Source organism: Hipposideros armiger, unplaced genomic scaffold, assembly GCF_001890085.2.
Source record: "Hipposideros armiger isolate ML-2016 unplaced genomic scaffold, ASM189008v1 scaffold_194, whole genome shotgun sequence".
Classification (NCBI taxonomy): domain Eukaryota; kingdom Metazoa; phylum Chordata; class Mammalia; order Chiroptera; family Hipposideridae; genus Hipposideros; species Hipposideros armiger.
In genome coordinates, this window is record NW_017731544.1 from 2304387 (window position 1) to 2323638 (window position 19252).

Consider the following 19252-nt stretch of genomic DNA (forward strand, 5'->3'; position numbering starts at 1 on the left):
GAGAATAGATAGCTATATTCTATATCATTTCAGGGCTTAAGACTATGCCACAATGACAATTTCTATGTAGAACATCTGATAACAGTAGGCTAAAAAGAGAACCCAGGAGGAAATGTATAAGCAGTCCTTTAGTTTTCTTTAGAACAGCAATCAAAAACAAATCCATAGAATCATCTTAATAGTTTAAAATGAACAACAATATTCTTTTGTCTGGTTTGTGGTCTTAACATTAATTTCTTTCTGCCTGATTTACCAGCCTTTTCCACCTAAACCAACAGGCAAATCAGATACAGTGTATTCAGCAGCTTACGGTTGAATCTGAAGATTATTATTATCTACTTGCCAAATAAGCACGAGTCACATAAAGCAACACAAATATTTGAACTCTCCTAAGTGATATAGTTTTTGAAAAACCAAATTAACAATAAAGCCCACATAGTTTGTCCACTTTATATATTTATGGCCAAAATATACTGCAGGTTTCTGGTTTCTCTTGCTCTTTTATTTTCTTAGAGTAACTTGCTCAAGATGGGCAGAAAGTAAATGTTGAATCTGGGTGATGAGTCCACAAGGGTTCATTACATGAGTCTGTTTATTTTAACACAGTGCTTTCCTGTTAATGAGGGAATGTAAAATGATTAAGATAAAAAAATCTCTTACTCTTTAAGCTCGCTGTAAATTGGCAGGACTGATGGATGGCAGACGAATGCAAATGCAATAGTCGGTAGAGCATACACAGTCTAGTTGAAAGAAAAAAGATAATATTAAGAAAATGTGTTTTTACCATAATATTTTATAGCTCCAGTATTTCTAAACTGTCTTTTTATCTGACAGCTCTTTAGAATCCCTGGATTACTTGGTTATTAGGAGAGCTTTGATATCTAAAATAGAAGCAGCTTTTCTAAGAGAGCTTATCTAGCTTGAGACATTAGGCATTTGGCACACAGGGATTTTAGATTCAGCTCACCTACAGCATATTTTAGATACTCCAGGCATAGCGTAACCCAGATTTATATGATGCTAGCCGGTTGCACAGCACTTTTCCTACATTATCTCTTGAGTCCCTACAACAACCCTGAGCAGTGGACACACCACTGCTGTTCTCCTGACTCCCTCCAACAGGTTAGGTGACAGGTCCAGGACTCCCACCTCTAGTTTACTGCTCTTTGCTCTTGATAGGGTCTATCAGATCAGACTGAAAAGATGGCATCTAAAAAGAAAATTACTTCCATATTCACTACTTTGGCTATATCCTTAGAGTTGAGAGAGAGAGAGAGAGAGAGAGAGAGAGATTGGAGAGAGATTGATTTAGTTTTCTTAGATAAGACTTTCAAACTCAATATAACTTCTTGTGCAAAAAGAACCTGGCAGAGAAGGAAGGAAAAGTAACATTTCTCAGGCTCTAATTCTGCCCGAGCATTGTATCAGGCACATTCTAAAAACGACCATGTAAGATACAGAATAGAACATTGATTGTCACACATGGAGTTGGGTAACTTGCCTGAGGATTCTAATCTAAGCCTAACTGGTTCCATAGTCCCCTGTTACCCATACTATTAACAATATCTCAATAGTATGAAAGTTTCTTAAGTGCCAGTCTGTGGTGGTGTCTATACTTTAACTGTGCAAGCTGGGGGAGCTTGAACTATTCCTTTCTGTCACCACCAGATAGGAAGCAGTGGGCTTCCTATGGATGTTATTAATCTTTTTAAAGATGTATAAGGAAGAGAAGAGCTGAGACAATTATCGAGAAAGATTTTCACAGAAAATGCATAAGGCTGTCCTACATTTAAACTGGGTAAGAGGGAACAGGAAATATAACATTTGCATATTTCTCAAAGGTCTCTAAATGGATTGTAGAATGTGGAAGTGAATATATTCAAAACAGTTTAATTGATACAAGTATGAGAAATACAATGCTCTTAATAAAAATGCTCCTGTTTATAGTATTGAAAGGATAAGGAAACTTACCTTTGAGTTGAAGGTAACATATTTTGGCGTACACATGTCGGCATTTGTTAAATTAGCAGGTATTGTTGCATTTAGCCCTGGAACAATGCAGGGAATTTGAAACTTCTTGTAGATAACCTGATATTAAAAAATATAGGAAACACAATATATAGACTTTATCAAATAAAGCCAAATAATGAATAATAGTTACATGATATTGTAACAATTGGTATGGCAAATCCAAACCAACTATTTCAACCCGCACTTACCACTATTAGGAAAAACACCATACAGCTCAAGGAAAATCCACTAGTGTAGCCAAGATACCCTAAAAAAAAAGTTTTAAAAACATATTATTTAAAAAATATTATCATTTCATCCACCACCTGATTTCTTTCAATGCATTTTTTAAGCAATAGTTTGAGGCTCCAATAATATACATACATGCCAATGTGAATACAAGGTTTATTATTTGATAGTGCCACTTTATTTGGCAAAAATGGTGACTTTAAACAAAAACATTATATTACGTGTTGATTTCAGTTCTCCCTGGCACACTAGAGGACACAGAGTCCCAGAATTCAGGGAAAAAGAGCCTCCCAACTTTAGCCATAGGTCTCTGTCGCTGTACTCGGATGGAAACCAATGGCCAAATCCGCTCCTCTTTATTATGCACTTATCGTGCATAATGAATATCAGCCACAATATTTCTCTTCTTAGATGAAGGGCATGCACAGAGGAGATGGAGTGATTTCTAGGGAAAAATTGAGCATCTGCAGGTCTTTACCTTGCTCCCCTTAGAATGCCTGGGAGATCTCCAACCACCGTAACCTCCAGAAAGGCAGAGTTAAGTGGCCTCTGGGGGGCTGCACTATTCTCATCCCTGGGGGAGAAGAGCCCTTCTCTACTTAAACTGAAAAAAGCTACGTGTACATACATAGAAAAGCCTAAACACAGAGCCAGAAACCAGAAAATTAAGTAGTTTTTAAAAATCGACTTATAGAACATACAGAACAGCTTACAGAACAGCTACAGAGGCTTGATGTTTTTCACACAAAACAACAAAAAGCTATGGTTAGCAACGCTTTGGAGAAGAACTTTACATGCCTGCCTTGAATTAGCCTAGAATTAATGGAAATGCATGTTAGAGGCTTTGGATTGGATGGCAGTGTGGCCACATTATTCAATGTATGAAATTTCCATAACATCAAGTACACTTATCTCCAAATATACACATACAAAATACACACAAATATACACATACACATACACACATACAAAAAAGTCAAAACCAAATGGATGTGGCTTAGTGACTGTTCACCACTTTTGACTTTTCACTTCTTTCTCCCCCTTTCAGTAAGGCAAATAGTTGAGACTGGATAGACTTTGATAATTTAAGAGTGATTGTCTAAATAATTAAGAGTGATTGTCTAAGAGTACTTGTCTAAATAATCAGGATATTTAAAACCTCGTATGAGGAGAATTCCATTTTCTGGACCTTTCGCAAAAAGCCTATAAGTTGCGCCATTGGAAATAGCACTATTGCTGGTCCCAGAGCCTCCCTTCTCCCCTCTACAGCTTCATAGAGACGTCACATACTGACCAATGTTTTTATCCCATATTAAAGTTGAGACTGATTAATACTTGTAATTTATCATTCACTTAATCTTTACAAGTGAACAAGCGAAGTTGTTCACTTTCTTAGGTTTCTGACTCATGTGGGCACTGTAAAGACTATGATAAAAGCAAGATCTTTCCTTACCTAAATTCTTCAGGAGACACAGAGGGAGAATTATGCCAAAGGTAACGATCACCACTAGGACACGTCCATCCACATACCAGGCTCTGAAAGACATTGAAGTAGCTAGGTCATATTTTCTTAGAAAGAAACTTTTTTTTTCTTAAGTGTAAAATTTCACAAACTATTTTAATTATTTTTATTATTATTATTTATTTTTAACATTAATTTCTTTTATCATTATTCAAGTTTTATCCAAACACTTTAACCCAACCGCTACTCATTTACTATTGTCTTTCTCCCATGTGATGGCAGGAGGGATATTGCTTTCTTTTCCTCCCCCATTGGCTAAAATGCGGCATTCCTCTGAATTATTGATGTGGTTCCAAAGCTGAATGCACACATGGCATTCTGTCAGATTACAACTTGTCTTATCAATTATTTAAAGAGAAAGTTCCTTTTTGTTTTGCTTGGCTAATATCAAAAAACAGGTCACCACAGGTTGTTATTGCTTTCTCCCTAATCTCTTGCATTTGACCTTGAATCCTGATTATAGAACACTGGGCATGGTGGTTGCTACGATTCTCCTTTGAAAGAAAACAGAGAAACTAAGGCTGACAAGAACTGTTCAACAAGAAAGAGTCAAAACATAACGGATGTGCCAAATGTAGCTGCAACATTTTCCAGGGTTAACTACATATTGAATGAGGTTGACTCATGTAAATTTTATTCCCAAAACGCTATGCCCCTTCCTTAAGAAAGAGGTTAGGGTCTTTTTTTTTTTTTTTTTTTTTAGCTGAGCCATCCTGCTACCTGTTGGCAGCTCAGCGGCTGCTCAGCTCGGGCTGGACTCGAACCACTGTTGCTCAGAGCTCAAACTCTTGAGCGAGCTCTTAACCAACTGAGCCACTCGGCCGGCCCAAAAGAGGTTAGGGTCTTAATTTTTTCTGCATCTTCCACTTCAGTGTTAAAAATACTCCATATCTGTTCTATTTCACAGAAACTAAATATAGATTTCAGGCTTTTGGGAAAATGCAGCATCTACTGTTTGCAGCATGACAGATGAATCGACCTTTCAAATGCTCAGATTCAAGTGGTTCTTTCATTTATTTAATCCCAGGGAAGCAACAAACAAAGAAAAAAGCAACCTAGGAAAAAACTTTGTTTCTGCAATTTTTATAAAACACAATTTTCGGTTAGCCCCCATTTAAATTAAAACCATTGTAGTCATCTTACAAAAAAAAAAAGTTCTATCACTTACGAAAATGCCTCATCCTTTCCCATCAGAAACTTTATGGCAGAGGGTAGTTCGTTTTTTACTATGAAGAGGTAGCTCAGCATTGCTAGAGGAAAACGAGAACATTTTTAGAAAGAAGATACTCCGGCTCATGTTGCAAGCTATATAAAAGGTTACCAGCTCGTTCTTAGACTAACCTTCAATAAGACACAGACAGCTTTAGAAACTCTTGCAGTATCCTTGGTTTTAAATAAGTGACTGCTGTCGGCTTTACTTTCCATGTGCCATTTTAGCAACGAGAATGATAACTTCTTGAATTACGAAATTCATGTGACCACCCAGCCACCGGAATTAGAAAAGATAATAATGTTTACCTACTTTAAAGTTATATATAGAAAAACATGTTTTGTTGTGTTTACCTCCAGTGTTCTGTAGAGAGGTGGCTCCAAAGATTACAAGCTTCCCCGTGGTGCCAAAGATTTGTTCTCCCAGCTTTTCATAAACCATGCAGCCTATTTAAAAAATCATATTTGAAAACACAAGAAATGGCAGGGCTCTAAAAGTTAAAAATAGCCAAGATTTCATCACGCTATTGACTATTCCCTAAGTTATTTCATGTCTTTCTCAAAATCGCACAAATAGCCTTTTGGCTTTGCAAGGGTTAAGGCACTCTCATTATAAAACAACCTCTGACATTTGAAAATGTCAGACATTACCACCATTTCTCCTTTTTCAGGTTGGCTACAAAAGCATTACTTAATTAAACTATTAGGTCATCAGACTTATTTTTCACTGCCTCAAATAGTCTTTCTACTTTACTGAGGGGAAATTCCCACTCTGATCTTATTCTCATGTCTGGTATCGTAAAAATGAAGATTTGACTTAAAAGTAAAAATCCTCATGGTTGGGACAAAAGGTGCCTTTTGAATTAATTACCTGAACTGATTATGCTAACAAAGAATTATCTTAATAATATTCCATCAATGCCTCATGTGTCCTAAGTAGTAGTAATAAGAAGCTTTAGCAATGTGTAATAGTCACGACATCAGAATTCTAAAATTTAGTTCAAAGATATGCAAATTGGTAGTTAGAAAATAGTCACAGCGGATATAAAGTACAGCAAAGGGGATATAGTCAATAACATTGTAATAATTATGTATAGTGCCAAGTGGGTACTAGACTAATCAGGGAATCACTTCATAAATTATATAAATGTCTAACCACTATGCCGTACACCTGAAACTAATATAAAATAATATTAAATGTCAACCATAGTTGAAAAAATTTTTAAAACGATAAACAACTCACAAAGGAGAGCAGTAGATAAGTCTGTCTGAAGAATAATTTGGCTATAGCAAAATTCCAAAGTGTTCACTAGCTCATCTCAATAAATCCTAAGATTCTAAACCATTCATTTTAAAAAAGTGTTTATATTTCTTATGACAGTTCAGCTCACATTTTCAAAAGGTTCACAGAAAGCAATATGGGTCAGGCTAAATTAAACTTTTGTTTAATCTCTCATAAGACTGGTGTTTAAACTAGAAAATGTTTAGATCCTCAATTTATCACAAAATGTTCCAGTTAAATGGAGTTATCTATATACAGTAATAGCTGGCCAATGTGGTTTCAGCTAATGTAAAAGTCAAAGTATTACAAACAAAATCCAGTATCCCAGGAATAGAAGATAAACACTTCAGGTATTACACTGCCCAGAGAACTTGGAATCTTTTCATAGCACACCCACTCCCACGTTGCTTGCTTGCTCGGGAGTAACATCTTTCTCCTTGGAATATGCACAAAAGAATGAGAGCTCTGTTTACTTTTAAAACTTGGATACTTATAACATAATATAAACACATGGGATCCTGGATCTGGATTTATAAAAACCCTAGGAAAAACCAAAGCCTTAAAAATGAAGTCATCTTAAACTAGAAAAGCAGGTATAATCAAGGGTTCACTTTAAACAGCAACACTATTTGCTCATTGTTCACGGCAATTTCATTTATGTGTTGCTGCATCTATATCTCTAGGTAAATACTACAACAGGTCTTCCAGTGACTGTAAGTCAAAGTACTCTTTTTCTTTAATAATCAAGTTGCTGAACACAGAGAGTATCCATTGTTCACAATATCACCATCAGAATCATTCACCCTGGCTTTAACAAAATTAGAGGTAGTCTGAGCTTACCTGTTTCCTTTGAACAGATCAACAGAAGGTTTATTGAATATATAGACAGCAGTGTCACTGAAGACAGAAGTATCCTAAAGCAAAGAAAATAAGTCTTGTAATACCTATAAAAGAACATACTCGGACCTTACACTTTAGAAGGGCAGGGGGTTATTTATATGGTTAACACTATTTGTTGATGGCATCCAAATTTTAGAACCTATTAATCATACCCCCTTTAAAATCCTCAATAAAAATGGTCTAACAAATAAAGAACTCATTAGAATATGAGTAACTAACACTTCAAATCCTTTACCTAAAGCAAAGGCTGTATAGCTCTCTCTGGGATCCTTTCAGATGGGATGACTTTAAAACAACATTATGAAACAAAGCTTTTGCAGACTATGGTGCCCTTTCTGTTACATCTGAGTAAGAAAGTGTGAGAAAGGGGTGTAGGAAGTGGGGAGGCTGAAGGAAATGCTTTCAGAGACTCTTAGGGTAAGTGACCATGTGACTTTGGGCAACTGGCTCAATTTCTCCCATCCCCAGATTCCTCACTTATAATATAAAGACATAAGCCAAATGACGTCTAAAGTTCTTTTCATCTAACTACTCTATGGCTGTTTTTGAACCTGCACATTGGACCACTGAGATAATTCACTTTTTTTTTTTGCACCTGGTTCCTCTTGAAAGAATAAGCACCTCTTTTAACTGATGGAAAATTTTTGATAATCAAGTACAAGGAAAATACTTTTTTGGATGACAAACTCATGTTTTTGTTTTAGTACATCTGGCTCATTATCCAACCCTCCTCAAGGGAAAGCACAGTTAAAATGATGTGAGTGATTACACAGATGATTTCTGAATTATTTGTTTAAAGAAGATGTAATAATTGAAAATAAAGCCTATGTATTGAAAAGAAAAAAAAATCCCAGTCCCCCAGATGAAACCAGTCACTTCCTGGTGTAGGGAAATATATCTTTAGAACAATACATTACTGCAATTCTTTCTGGGTTTGAGTAATTAAGGCAATTATTTTTCTAGCAAGTGCTCTTGAGAGGTACTTGGCACATCATGCAATTCTCTCTGTGTGGGCTGTGTCTTCCCAACCCCCTTCCCCACCCCGCACACCTGTTGAACCACTGCCTGTGGGCCCAGCTTAGATGTCACCTCTGGTGCCTTCCCTTGCCCCAGGCAGGAGGATTGCTCCTTAGCTCTCTCATGTCTTACAGCATTGTTTCTCTGTGCAACGCAGCCAAGAGTAGATCAACGAGGAATACAGAATGGCCAACTGCAGAGCAGATAGGCTGCCAGAGACTGGCAAGAAAACATAAGAGGGACAGAGCTCAGCAGCGGTAAAACCAACACGGGGAGAAAGAATAGAAAACCTAGCACTTTGGGTGCAGGTTAATAAAGAGACCAGCTGATAAAGGGGAATTTAGGTAAAGATATGACTATAAGGAAGTGTATTCAGGTATATATCGACTTAGCTAAGATCCTTGAGTCAGAGGGTGATTAAGAGGGTAAGTCCCTTATTATCTATTCTGTTGGAGGGGTACAAGAAAGTGACAGCAAGCATTTATTAAGCAACCCAGTAGTTTTAAGGTATGTAATGGAACATGATTTGATATGCTCTGCCAGAGAATACGATATAGGGTACAATTGTGGTATTATATTTCTTTCATCTTATAAACAATATTTATGTGGAAGAAATAAGCTTTGAGTTTTACTCAGAGTTCACTCACATTTTTGAAGGCACAGAACACTAACCGGTAACTTCTATGGTACATGTGCATGTGACAGGCCATAGAGGATTTCTGTGTGGCACAGAATAGCATGGGCTTCCCAGCTGGGGAAAGGGTGAATGCAATTTTAGGATTAGCCATGTGCCATTTTAGAGTGACCATGTGCCCTGTTGACTGATCTGGGGAAGAGAGGGACTGATCTGGGGAAGAGAGGGGGTATTACCACTTGGCCCCATGCTAATGAGTAAAGAGCATGACTTTGTAGGAGCTATGTGTGTAGCAGAAGGAATAATTACTAACGTCTACATAATGATTAACCAAAGGCTCTAAGCCTGGGAGAACTGGGTACTTATTAGCAAAATAAATATTCTAAGGAAACTTCTGTTCCCTCAGCTAGTAGCTTGTGGGACCACATGGTTGGAGCACATGATTGCCTCTTAATGCATGCTAGTAGGCTCAGTCTCTGTAGCTGATGCTCAGGTGGCCTGTGGCCCTTGACAAGAGGTAAAGGATTTCTTCATAAACTGTGATCATCTCTTTTTCTTTTTTAAGTGGGAGAAACGTGTTGGTCAGGGCAGATTTTAGCAGGGAATTCCCCTGTCCTCTTTTCCACACTTAGCAGCAGAATGAGGTCCTCCCACAGTAATGAAAACAACCCCCTTAGTCCTGCGTTTAAGATATAAGACATTGCACCCCCGATGAAGAACCTGTAGTGAGAGTTCGATAGCCTTGCCTTTAACCACCCAACCTCTGAAAACTCTCCTCTCCATCTCTCCCAAAATATAGATCTTCCCTCCAAAGACTGAAAACTGATAAAAACAAAACTCAGTTTCTATCACTAAGAGGCCACGTCTGTATGTAAAATTCTAAGACTGCTTTAGGCTATAACCGATTCTAGCATTAATGGGATTGAAATTCAGAAAAGTATACCGCTTTGTTTAGGTTCTTAGAGAGAAGCTATAAATTGTCTCATTGGCCATAATAGACCCTAGAATAGTTTAAGGGGATCCAGTCAGAGACATCAGAGACAGAAAATGTGACATCTGAAAGGAAGTAAACTCAGAGACACAACAGAAGAGTGGTTACCAGAGGGGGAAGGGGAGGGGAGGATGAAGAGGGTAAAGGGGGTCAAAATGTGGTGACTAGAGTTTGGGTGGTGAGTATACAATGCAATATACAGATGATATAGATTTGTACAGTTAAACCTTATGGTATTAACCCATATAAGACCAATAAATTTAATTTAAAAATAGCAGCAAGTTAATATGATCTGCTAAGAATTTAAAAGTTATCAACTTTAGTATTTTTTTTTAATTTAAATACTTTCCTAGTATTCCCTGAGTGGTAATTTTTTTCCCGCTTGGGGGAGGAGTTTTTTTTTTTTCCAAAAGAAATTCAATACTAACAGCAGCAACAAAAAACAGCAGGAGGAATGACTCAAGAGACTACAATGACTTCTTTGAACATTTCTTCTATTTTGAGCATGATTGTGCCCGGATTTGTCCAATTAGATATTTGTACATATAATTGTGGTTTCCTGAGAGTGAAACATAAGCTGGTATTCTTGTTCTATAGAAGAGAAACACAAGTGATTCATTTTTTCATTTCACCTGGATATCTTATAAGCTTTCACACTGCTAACCATTGACCAAAAGGTTTTTTTTTTCTTTTAATTTTTTATTAAATTTATTGGGGTGACATTGCTTAATAAAATTATATAGATTTCAAGTGTACATTTCTATAATACATCATCTATCTATTGCATTGTGTTTAGCACCCAGAGTCAGTTCTCCTTCTGTCACCATATATTTGACTCCCTTTACCCTCATCTACCACCCCTTTCCCCCCTTACCCTCTGATAGCCACTAAACTGTTCTCTGTGTTTGTGAGTTTTTGTTTGTCATGTTTGTTTGTTGCTTCAGTTTTATATCCCACATATGAGTGAAGTCATAATTGTTCTCGACTTTTTCTGTCTGACTTATTTCACTTAGCGTGATAATCTCAAGGTCCATCCATATTTTCACAAGTGGCAATATGTCATCTTTTCTCGTGGCTGAGTAATATCCCATTGTATATATGTACCATATCTTTATCCAATCATCTATCAAAGAACACTTTGGATGTTTCCATGTCTTGGTCATCATAAATAAAGCTGCAATGAACATCGGAGTACATATATCTTTACGGATGAATGTTTTCAGATTTTTTGGGTAGATATCCAGATGAGGGATTGCTGAGTCGTATAGTAATTCCATTCTTAATTTCTTGAGGAACGTCCATATTCTGTTCCATAGCAGCTGCACAAAAGGACATTCCCACCAGCAGTGTACAAGAGTTCCTTTTCCCCACACCAACACTTGTTATTACTTGTCCTGTTGATGATAACCATTCTAACAGGTGTGAGGTGGTATCTTATTGTGGTTTTGATTTGTATTTCCCTAATTGCTAGTGCAGTTGAGCATCTTTTCATGTATCTGTTGACCGATTGTTTATATTCTTGGGAGAAGTGTCTGTTCAAGTCTTCTGCCCATTTTTTAATTGGATTGTTTGTTTTTTTGTTGTTGAGTTGTACGAGTTCTTTATATATTTTGGATACTAGCCCCTTATCAGAGGTGTTGTTTGCAAATATCTTCTCCCATTTAGTTGGTTGCGTCTTTGTTTTGATGATGATTTCTTTTGTTGGGCAGAAGCTTTTTAGTTTGATATAATCCCACTCATTTGCTTTTATTTCCCTTGACTTTGAGGTCAAATTCATAAAATCCTCTCTGAACCCAAGGCCCATAAGTTTAGTACATATGCTTTCTTCTATTGTTTCAGGTCTGATGTTCAGGTTTTTTATCCATCTTGAGTTAATTTTGGTATATGCTAACAGATAACAGTCTAGCTTCATTCTTTTGCATGTAGCTTTCCAATTTTCCCAGCACCATTTATTGAAGAGGATTTCTTTTCTCCATTGTATGTTTTTGGCTCCTTTGTTAAAAATTATCTGCCCATATACTGGGGGTGCCAAAAAAAAGTATACACATAACTTGTATTCATCTTTTGTCATCAGTTTATATTGAGTATTATAATTTTAATACAGTTTTTCCTTTCTTATAATGTGTAGACTTTTTTTTGGCACCCTTGTGGCAAATATATGTAGGTTTATTTCTGATTTCTCAATTCTGTTCCATTGGCCTGTGTGTCTGTTTTTCTGCCAGTACCATGCTGTTTTGATTATTGTCACTTTGTAGTATAAATTGAAGTCAGGGAGTATGATACCTCCAGCCTTGTTCTTTTTCTTAGGATTGCTTTGGTTATTCGGGATCTTTTGTGATTCTGTACAAATCTGATGATTTTTTTTTGTTCTATTTCTTGAAAAAATGCCACTGGGATTTTGATGGAGATTGCATTAAATCTGTATATTGCTTTGGCTAATATGGCCATTTTAACTATGTTGATTCTTCCAATCCATGAACATAAAGTATCTCTCCATTTTTTGTGTCTTCTTCAATTTCTTTTAATAATGTCTTATAATTTTCAGTGTATAAGCCCTTCACATCCTTTGTCAAGTTTATTCCTAGGTATTTTATTCTTTTTGTTGCAATTGCAAAAGGACTGTTTTTTTCATTTTCTGAAATGTGTTAGTATACAGGAATGCAATGGATTTTTGTACATTGATTTTGTATCCTGTAACTTCACTGTACTTTTTTATTGTTTCTAACAGTCTTTTGATGCAGTCTTTAGGGCTTTCTATATAAAGAATCATGTCATCTGCAAAAAGTGAGAAGTTAACTTCTTCATTCCCAATTTGGATGCCTTTTATTTTTTTCTCTTGCCTGATTATTCTGGCTAGGACTTCCAATACTATGTTGAATAACAGTGGAGATTGGGGGCATCCATCTTGTTCCTCATCTTTGAGGAAAAGCTTTCAGGTGCTCACCATCAAGTATGATATTAGCGGAGTGTCATATATGGCCTTTATATTGAGGTATTTTCCTTGTATACCCATTTTGTTAAGTGTTTTAATCATAAATGGATGTTGTATCTTGTCAAATACTTTTTCTGAATCTATTGATGTGATCATATGATTTTAATCCTTTATTTTGTTTGTGTAGTGTATCACATTGATTGACTTGTGAATGTTAAACCATCCTTGTGGCCCTGGAATGAACCCCACTTGATTGTGATAAATAATCTTTTTAATATATTGTAGTATTCAATTTGCTAGTATTTTGTTTAGGATTTTTGCATCTGTATTCATCAGAGATATTGTTCTGTAGTTTTCTTATGTTATCCTTACCAGGTTTTGGTATCAGTTGGCTTCATAAAATGAGTTAAAAGGTATGGCCTCTTCTTCAATTTTTTGGAAGAGTTTGAGGAGGACAGGTATTAAATCATCTTTGAATGGTTGGTAGAATTCACTAGAGAAGCCATCAGGTCCTGGACTTTTGCTTTTGGAGAGGTTGGGATGGTTGTTTCAATTTCTGTACTGTTGATCGGTCTACTTAGATTTTCCAGTTCTTCATGATTCAGCCTAGGAAGGTTATATATGTCTAAGAACGTGTCCATTTCTTCTAGGTTATTGAATTTGGTGGTATATAGTCCTTCACAGTATTCTTGTATGATCCTTTGTATTTCTCTGTGGTAACTTGTGGTACTTGTGGTAACTTCTCTTTCATTTCTGGTTTTATTTGTGTCTTTTCTCTTTTTTCCTTAGTGAGTCTAGCCAGGGGTTTGTCAATTTATTAATCTTTTCAAAGAACCAGCTCTTTGTCACACTGATCTTTTCTGTTGTCTTTTTGTTCTCTATTTCATTTAATTATTCTCTAATTTTTATTATTTCCTTCCTTCTGCTGACTTTGGGTTTCATTTGTTCTTCTTTTTCTAGTTCTCGAAGATGTCATGTTAGGTTGTTTATTTGAGATTTTTCTTGTTTCTTGAGATAGGCCTGTAATGATATACATTTCTGACTTAATGCTGCTTTTGCAGTATCCCAATAATTCTGATACAATGTATTTTCCTTATTTGTTTTTATGTATCTGTTGATCTCTCCTTTTATTTCTTCTTTGACCCAGTTGTTCTTTAGTAGCATGTTGTTTAATCTTCACATATTTGTGATTTTTCCTGCTTTATTTTTGCAGCTGATCTCCAATTTCAAAGCATTGTGGTCAGAGAATATGCTTGATATGATTTCAATATTCTTAAATTTCCTGAGGCTAGTTTTGTGTTGCAACATATGGTTGACCCTTGAGTACGTTCCATGTGCACTAGAAAAGTTCTCTCTTCTTCCATCTCTGTCATTTCAGATTTCTATCTTCGATATCACTAATTCTTTCCTCTATCTGGTCAGCTATATTTCATAAACTTGCTATTTCATTCTTCATCACTTTTATTGAGTTCTTCAGCTCCAGAATGTCTAGTTGGCTCTTTTTTAAAAATCAATTTCTTTGATATTAATGGTTTTATTTCTGAGTTCATTAAACTGCCTGAGTTTTCTTGCATCTCACTGAGTCTTTTCAGAACTGCAGTTTTGAATTCTCTATCATGTAAGTCACAAATTTCCATGTCTTTAAGCTTATTTTCTGGAGATTTTTCATTTTCTTTGCGAGTTGCCTTGTTACTTTGGTTATTCATGGTAATTGAGGGTTTATTTCTCTTCCTTGGCATCTACGGGAGAGGATTCTGCAGCAGGTTGTCTTCCAGTAGGTAGCACTGGAACGTTTTATTTTCTCTTGCCCTGTTCTGGCTTTTCCTGGTGGATGATTTCCCGGGAAGGTAGGTGTCTCCTGTTTGACCAGGTCACCTGGGTCTCAGGACACCAACCCCATGGGACAATGTGGTAGACCATGGGGTTCTGAGCCCCTGAAATCTCAGTGCTGCCCCTACAGCCAGATGTAGAGCTGCACTGCCGGAGCAGTCTTAGGTGCCCCTGCTGGAATCAGCTTAGAAAGGTGGGGGCAGTGGGGCAGTGTGGGCTGGAAAAGGCCACTAGTCTGTTTATGTCTTTGTTCTCCACCAAGTAATGGTGACTCCCAGACTATAGCTGCCACACCCCTATATTTCCTCCCTTGTCACTGGGATTAGCCATGTTGTGTGTGCCACTCAGGAACTCTCTCTCCAGGTCTCAGGGTTGTACATATTCTGCTCTTTAAAGCACTGTTACAGTTTCCTCTGGGGCCTGCTGCTAGCATTGAGAGGGTGTGGGGGAGGCGAGCTCCTCGAGGGTTGTGGGGAGGTGGCCAGGCTTCGTGACTATAGTTGTCATGCTTCTGTACTCGGTTTCGCCCCTAGGCCTCTGCCCACCTGCTGGGTTCAACTGTATTGTATGATGATGACTCAGGCAGAAATGCTTGGGGGGCACAGAGGGTACACCTGCAGCCTGAGTCTTCCCCTCTCCTGGGACCCACACTTCTTCCTCTCCTCCCCTGTTCACTTCAGATGTTTCAACCATGAGTCTCTGAGAGGTATTTGTGTGTTGTGTAAGGACTCCTTTGTTGAATTATAGCTGTTCAGCTTGTTGTAACTTCAAGGGGAGAGAGCAAGGGTAACCCCTCATGCTGCCATGTTTCTGGCATCACCCCAAAATTTTTAATATGGTTGGGGCAAAGCTGCTTGTGGTAAAGGTATGTTTCAATGAGAACTAAATCCCAGCAATAGGTAACTGAGTTGTCAAGGTGTTGATATTTCAGACTTATGTTCAGCCGTGAAGAGCAAGGGATCTAGAAAATGTAACTAGAGATGGGCCCTGGGGAAGCACTGGCAGGAGAGTTAGTCTTGGGAAGAATGCGGTCAAGGAACCTTGGAGAACCTTGTGTCAGCAACACTTCGGAAGATGTGGTGCAAGGACATCCTAAAAGATTTTGTGTCCCCTAAGATTTTGTGTCCCCTGAGAAGACACAGGCTTGTTAGAAACAGAATTCTAGACTCCTGGATTAGGGAGAGGCCTTTAGAGACTACCCTGTCCAGCTTTTCACTCAGGACAGGAAACCTCTTTGCTCCATGCCAACACATAGGCACTGAAGTCTGCAAAGTGTCTTCTGACAGGGAACACATATGCAACCCATCCTGCTTCTGGAAAGTGCTGTGCATTGGAACTGTGAGGCCGAGCTGAAACTACTGCTGCTATTTCTACCCTTGGGTCCTCATTTTCCTCTCTAGACCTACTTGAATCTCCTTGAAATCTAAACCCTCTTCCACCTAACAGTTCATCTGATGGTGCTCATTTTAAGATTGTGCTCCTTGACTTAAACATCTCTAATTCTTTCAGCTGTTCATCCTGTGATGGAGTGTTCATGCTGTTTACATCTCATTCTTGGCCCAGTTTCTCACCCATCCTTTTAAATGGTTGTGTCCCAAGAAAAGCATAATGCTGTCACATCAGTTTTGGTCCACACAGCACAAAGCATGGTAAATTATTAATTTGAGTTGGATATCATGCTTCTTTTAAGGCAACCTAGTTTAGTATTCATTTCTATGGCAGCCATGTCACCTTTCATTCTTATTGAGCTTCTGGTATGAATTATAATTAGGCAAATCTTCCTGGTTCTATCCTGTTTACTTCTTTTTTTTTTTTTAAGCTAAGTGCAGGACTCTGCACTTATTTCCATTCCGTTTTATCCTTCCTGTCTTATGATATCTTTTTAAGTTGTTGATCATTTTTACTTATGTATCAACTACCTCTTCAAGTTTCATATCTTGAATCTGCCTTCATCCAAGGCCCTGGTGCTAACGTTGACTAGAACAAGACCATCTGGGAAATGGCTCATCACCCAGCCAACTGTTCAAGCTAGACACCTGGAAGTCATCTTTGATCTCTCATCTACTCTCTCATCCCTCATATCTAATTCATTGGCAAGTGTCCTATCATTTACGCCTCCAAATATATCCCAAATCTATATACCTCCCCTCCCGTTTCCACTGCCACTATTCTAATCTAAGCCACAGTCATCTTTAATTTCTGGGCAACTGTGATAATCTCTGTCTTCCTTTTCTTGTCCCCTCTGATCCATCTTCCACCCAGCAGCCAGAGTAATCTTTTTATTTTATTGCTTTATTATGTTTCTGCATTACTGGACAGTCAGACAGGTCATGACAATTTAAATCATAGTCATAGCCTGTCCTATTTACCTATTGTCCTGTTTACATACAGTGCCAAACACAGCAAACACTTAGCTAAGAATAAGTGAACTTACAAATATTAGAATCTCATTTGTAAGTCATGTGAGACTATGCCAAATATCTTGCTAAAATCAAGATACAGTCCGCTTAAGGCAGTCCTATGACCTACTAGTTCACTCTTATCTCAAAAGATGAAGTTAGTTTAATACAACTATTTAGGAAAACCCTGTTGGTCTCCACAGAACAATATTTTCTGCAGTAATTGCACATAAAAGCTATTTAACAATTTGCTCTACTTTTTACCACTTTAGAAAGCTGGGATAAAAAATTCCCATTTCCAGTCCTCTAGTGATACTCCTGCTCTCCATGATTTCTTAAATATTCCTGACAGTGGTTCTAGGTACATTTACTCTATTTGCAGCAAGAATATATTGACTCAGACCTTACAACGAACATCTAAACATCTATGTTAAAAACATTTCTTCATTATTGTTTTGAATCATATTGTAAGACTGCAATTCTTTGTTCTTCCACAATTTACCCAAAGATTATATGGACAATGTTATAATAAATGTCATTTTCTAAAGTACCAAATGCTAATAAAACGGAAAGTTGTGACAATAAATGGAACCAAAGCATTTAAGGCAATTGAAATGTTCTATACCATAATTGTGATTGGTGATTTCACAACTATAATTTGGGTAAACTTACCAAATCCTTTAAATTGGGGAATTTTTTTGTATATAAATTATACTCCCCCCCAAAAAAAAAAACCAACCCTACAACATTTTAAGGGAGATGAGACTCCTGTATTTTAAAAGCCTAGCTATATAACAAGAAATCATATATTTCTATATGGATTGGCATACTCGCCATCCAGCATCAGAGTCCTTGGAAGAGGTGGAGATAAAGCATCAGTCACTGCTACAGATCCCGAAATAGCTCAGATGAGGGGGTTTGGGGCTGCACACATGTGAATGCTTTCAACTCTTCCAGGACCTGTTCCTCTCAAAAAAATGGAGAACCCTGACTAACCCTCCTCAGTATGACTCTCCCTTCCTCTCCCTTGCCAAAGTTTAATGTGTATACATGAATTACATTAGGATCTTGTTGAAATGAAGATTCTAATTCAGCAGGTCTGGGGTGAGACCTGAGAGTCTGCATTTCTAACAAATTCCCAGGTGATGCTGCTGCTGCTGGTCCATGGCTCACACTTGGAGCAGCAACGGTTTAAAGCTGTGACCTCTGGCTCTGTGATATATACATCGCAGTGTTTTTGCTTCTCACAACTGCTGATCTAGAACCATACTGCCTGCCACACTGTCTGCAGGTGGAGTGCCATGCCAGCGTTACTGCGTGATTGCCTGTAACATGGGCCCCACAGCTGCCCAGGTGAGACTGCAGTGAACATTTACAGTTGAACTATTATCATTCCTGTGAGACACTGGCTCTCAGCACAAACACAAGGTCTTATTTACTTCCTTTTGTCAACTTCCGCAGGATATTAGGGCATTACTTACTTCACCAGGGTGTGTGTTGTTAAATTATTTTCAACTACACACCCCTCCTCTCCCAGCCATGTCGCTCTCCTTCCATAATGGATATGAGGCTCACCACACTATATAATTCTTCCTCTTGTAAACCCAGTTAAAAATATAAAACTTTTACCCTCCTCAATTAAATAAGCAGAACAGTCTGTATAAAAGCTCCCACACTGGAGGAAAAGTCGTCTTTATTACTAGTCCTGCTTTTATCTCCCAGCATCTCCCACCAATCCTCAGCCCCTTACTCCAAAACTCACAAATATATATGCTGGTTGAGGCAAAATGCCTACAAGAAAATTTAAAACTCCTGTACAAGGGACTTGGACCAAGTGTAGGAAACATATTGTTTCCTACCGATGGGACGGCCTGTAGGAAGATGGCCAATCATCTTTCCCCAGTCCTTCCTCCTGTTGCTGGCCTCTTCCTCACTCTCTTCTATCTCTTACCTTTCTTTTATATTTCCAAACTGTCTCTACCCTCCTGCACATTTTCATTCATTTTTTATCTCCACTAACTCTCCCTGCTCTTCCATTCCATCTCCAACTCTTCTTAAGAGAAATATCTGTATGAATTGAATCAATATTTGACAAGAATGCTGAGGAGAGTAGAGTGCTAGCTGGGGATGAAGGAAGGTTTGGGCATCTTGGAGAAGCCAACTGAGGACAAACACCAAGAATTTAAAGTGTTATCCATCTGTGGGGTTAGAGAGCTCAGATTCAGGAGTTTCCCAGGCTAGTGTGACAGAGAGCCAGTGGAGAAAGAGAATTTAGGG

At 37.8% G+C, this 19252-nt stretch overlaps 1 protein-coding gene across 7 annotated transcripts in view; it reads right to left on the reverse strand.

Annotated features, from left to right (window-relative positions):
* The window catches only part of SLC38A1 (solute carrier family 38 member 1), a 67026-nt gene that overhangs the window by 11215 nt on the left and 36559 nt on the right, over positions 1–19252 (reverse strand). For all 7 annotated transcript variants that reach the window (XM_019653080.1, XM_019653077.1, XM_019653079.1 and 4 more), the window contains 7 exons: positions 7113–7186; positions 5345–5437; positions 4950–5031; positions 3713–3795; positions 2220–2278; positions 1972–2088; positions 661–740 (listed from right to left, as the gene is read on the reverse strand). In XM_019653080.1, the coding sequence (XP_019508625.1) occupies positions 661–740; positions 1972–2088; positions 2220–2278; positions 3713–3795; positions 4950–5031; positions 5345–5437; positions 7113–7186 (588 nt within the window). The remainder of the gene's footprint in view (positions 1–660; positions 741–1971; positions 2089–2219; positions 2279–3712; positions 3796–4949; positions 5032–5344; positions 5438–7112; positions 7187–19252) is intronic.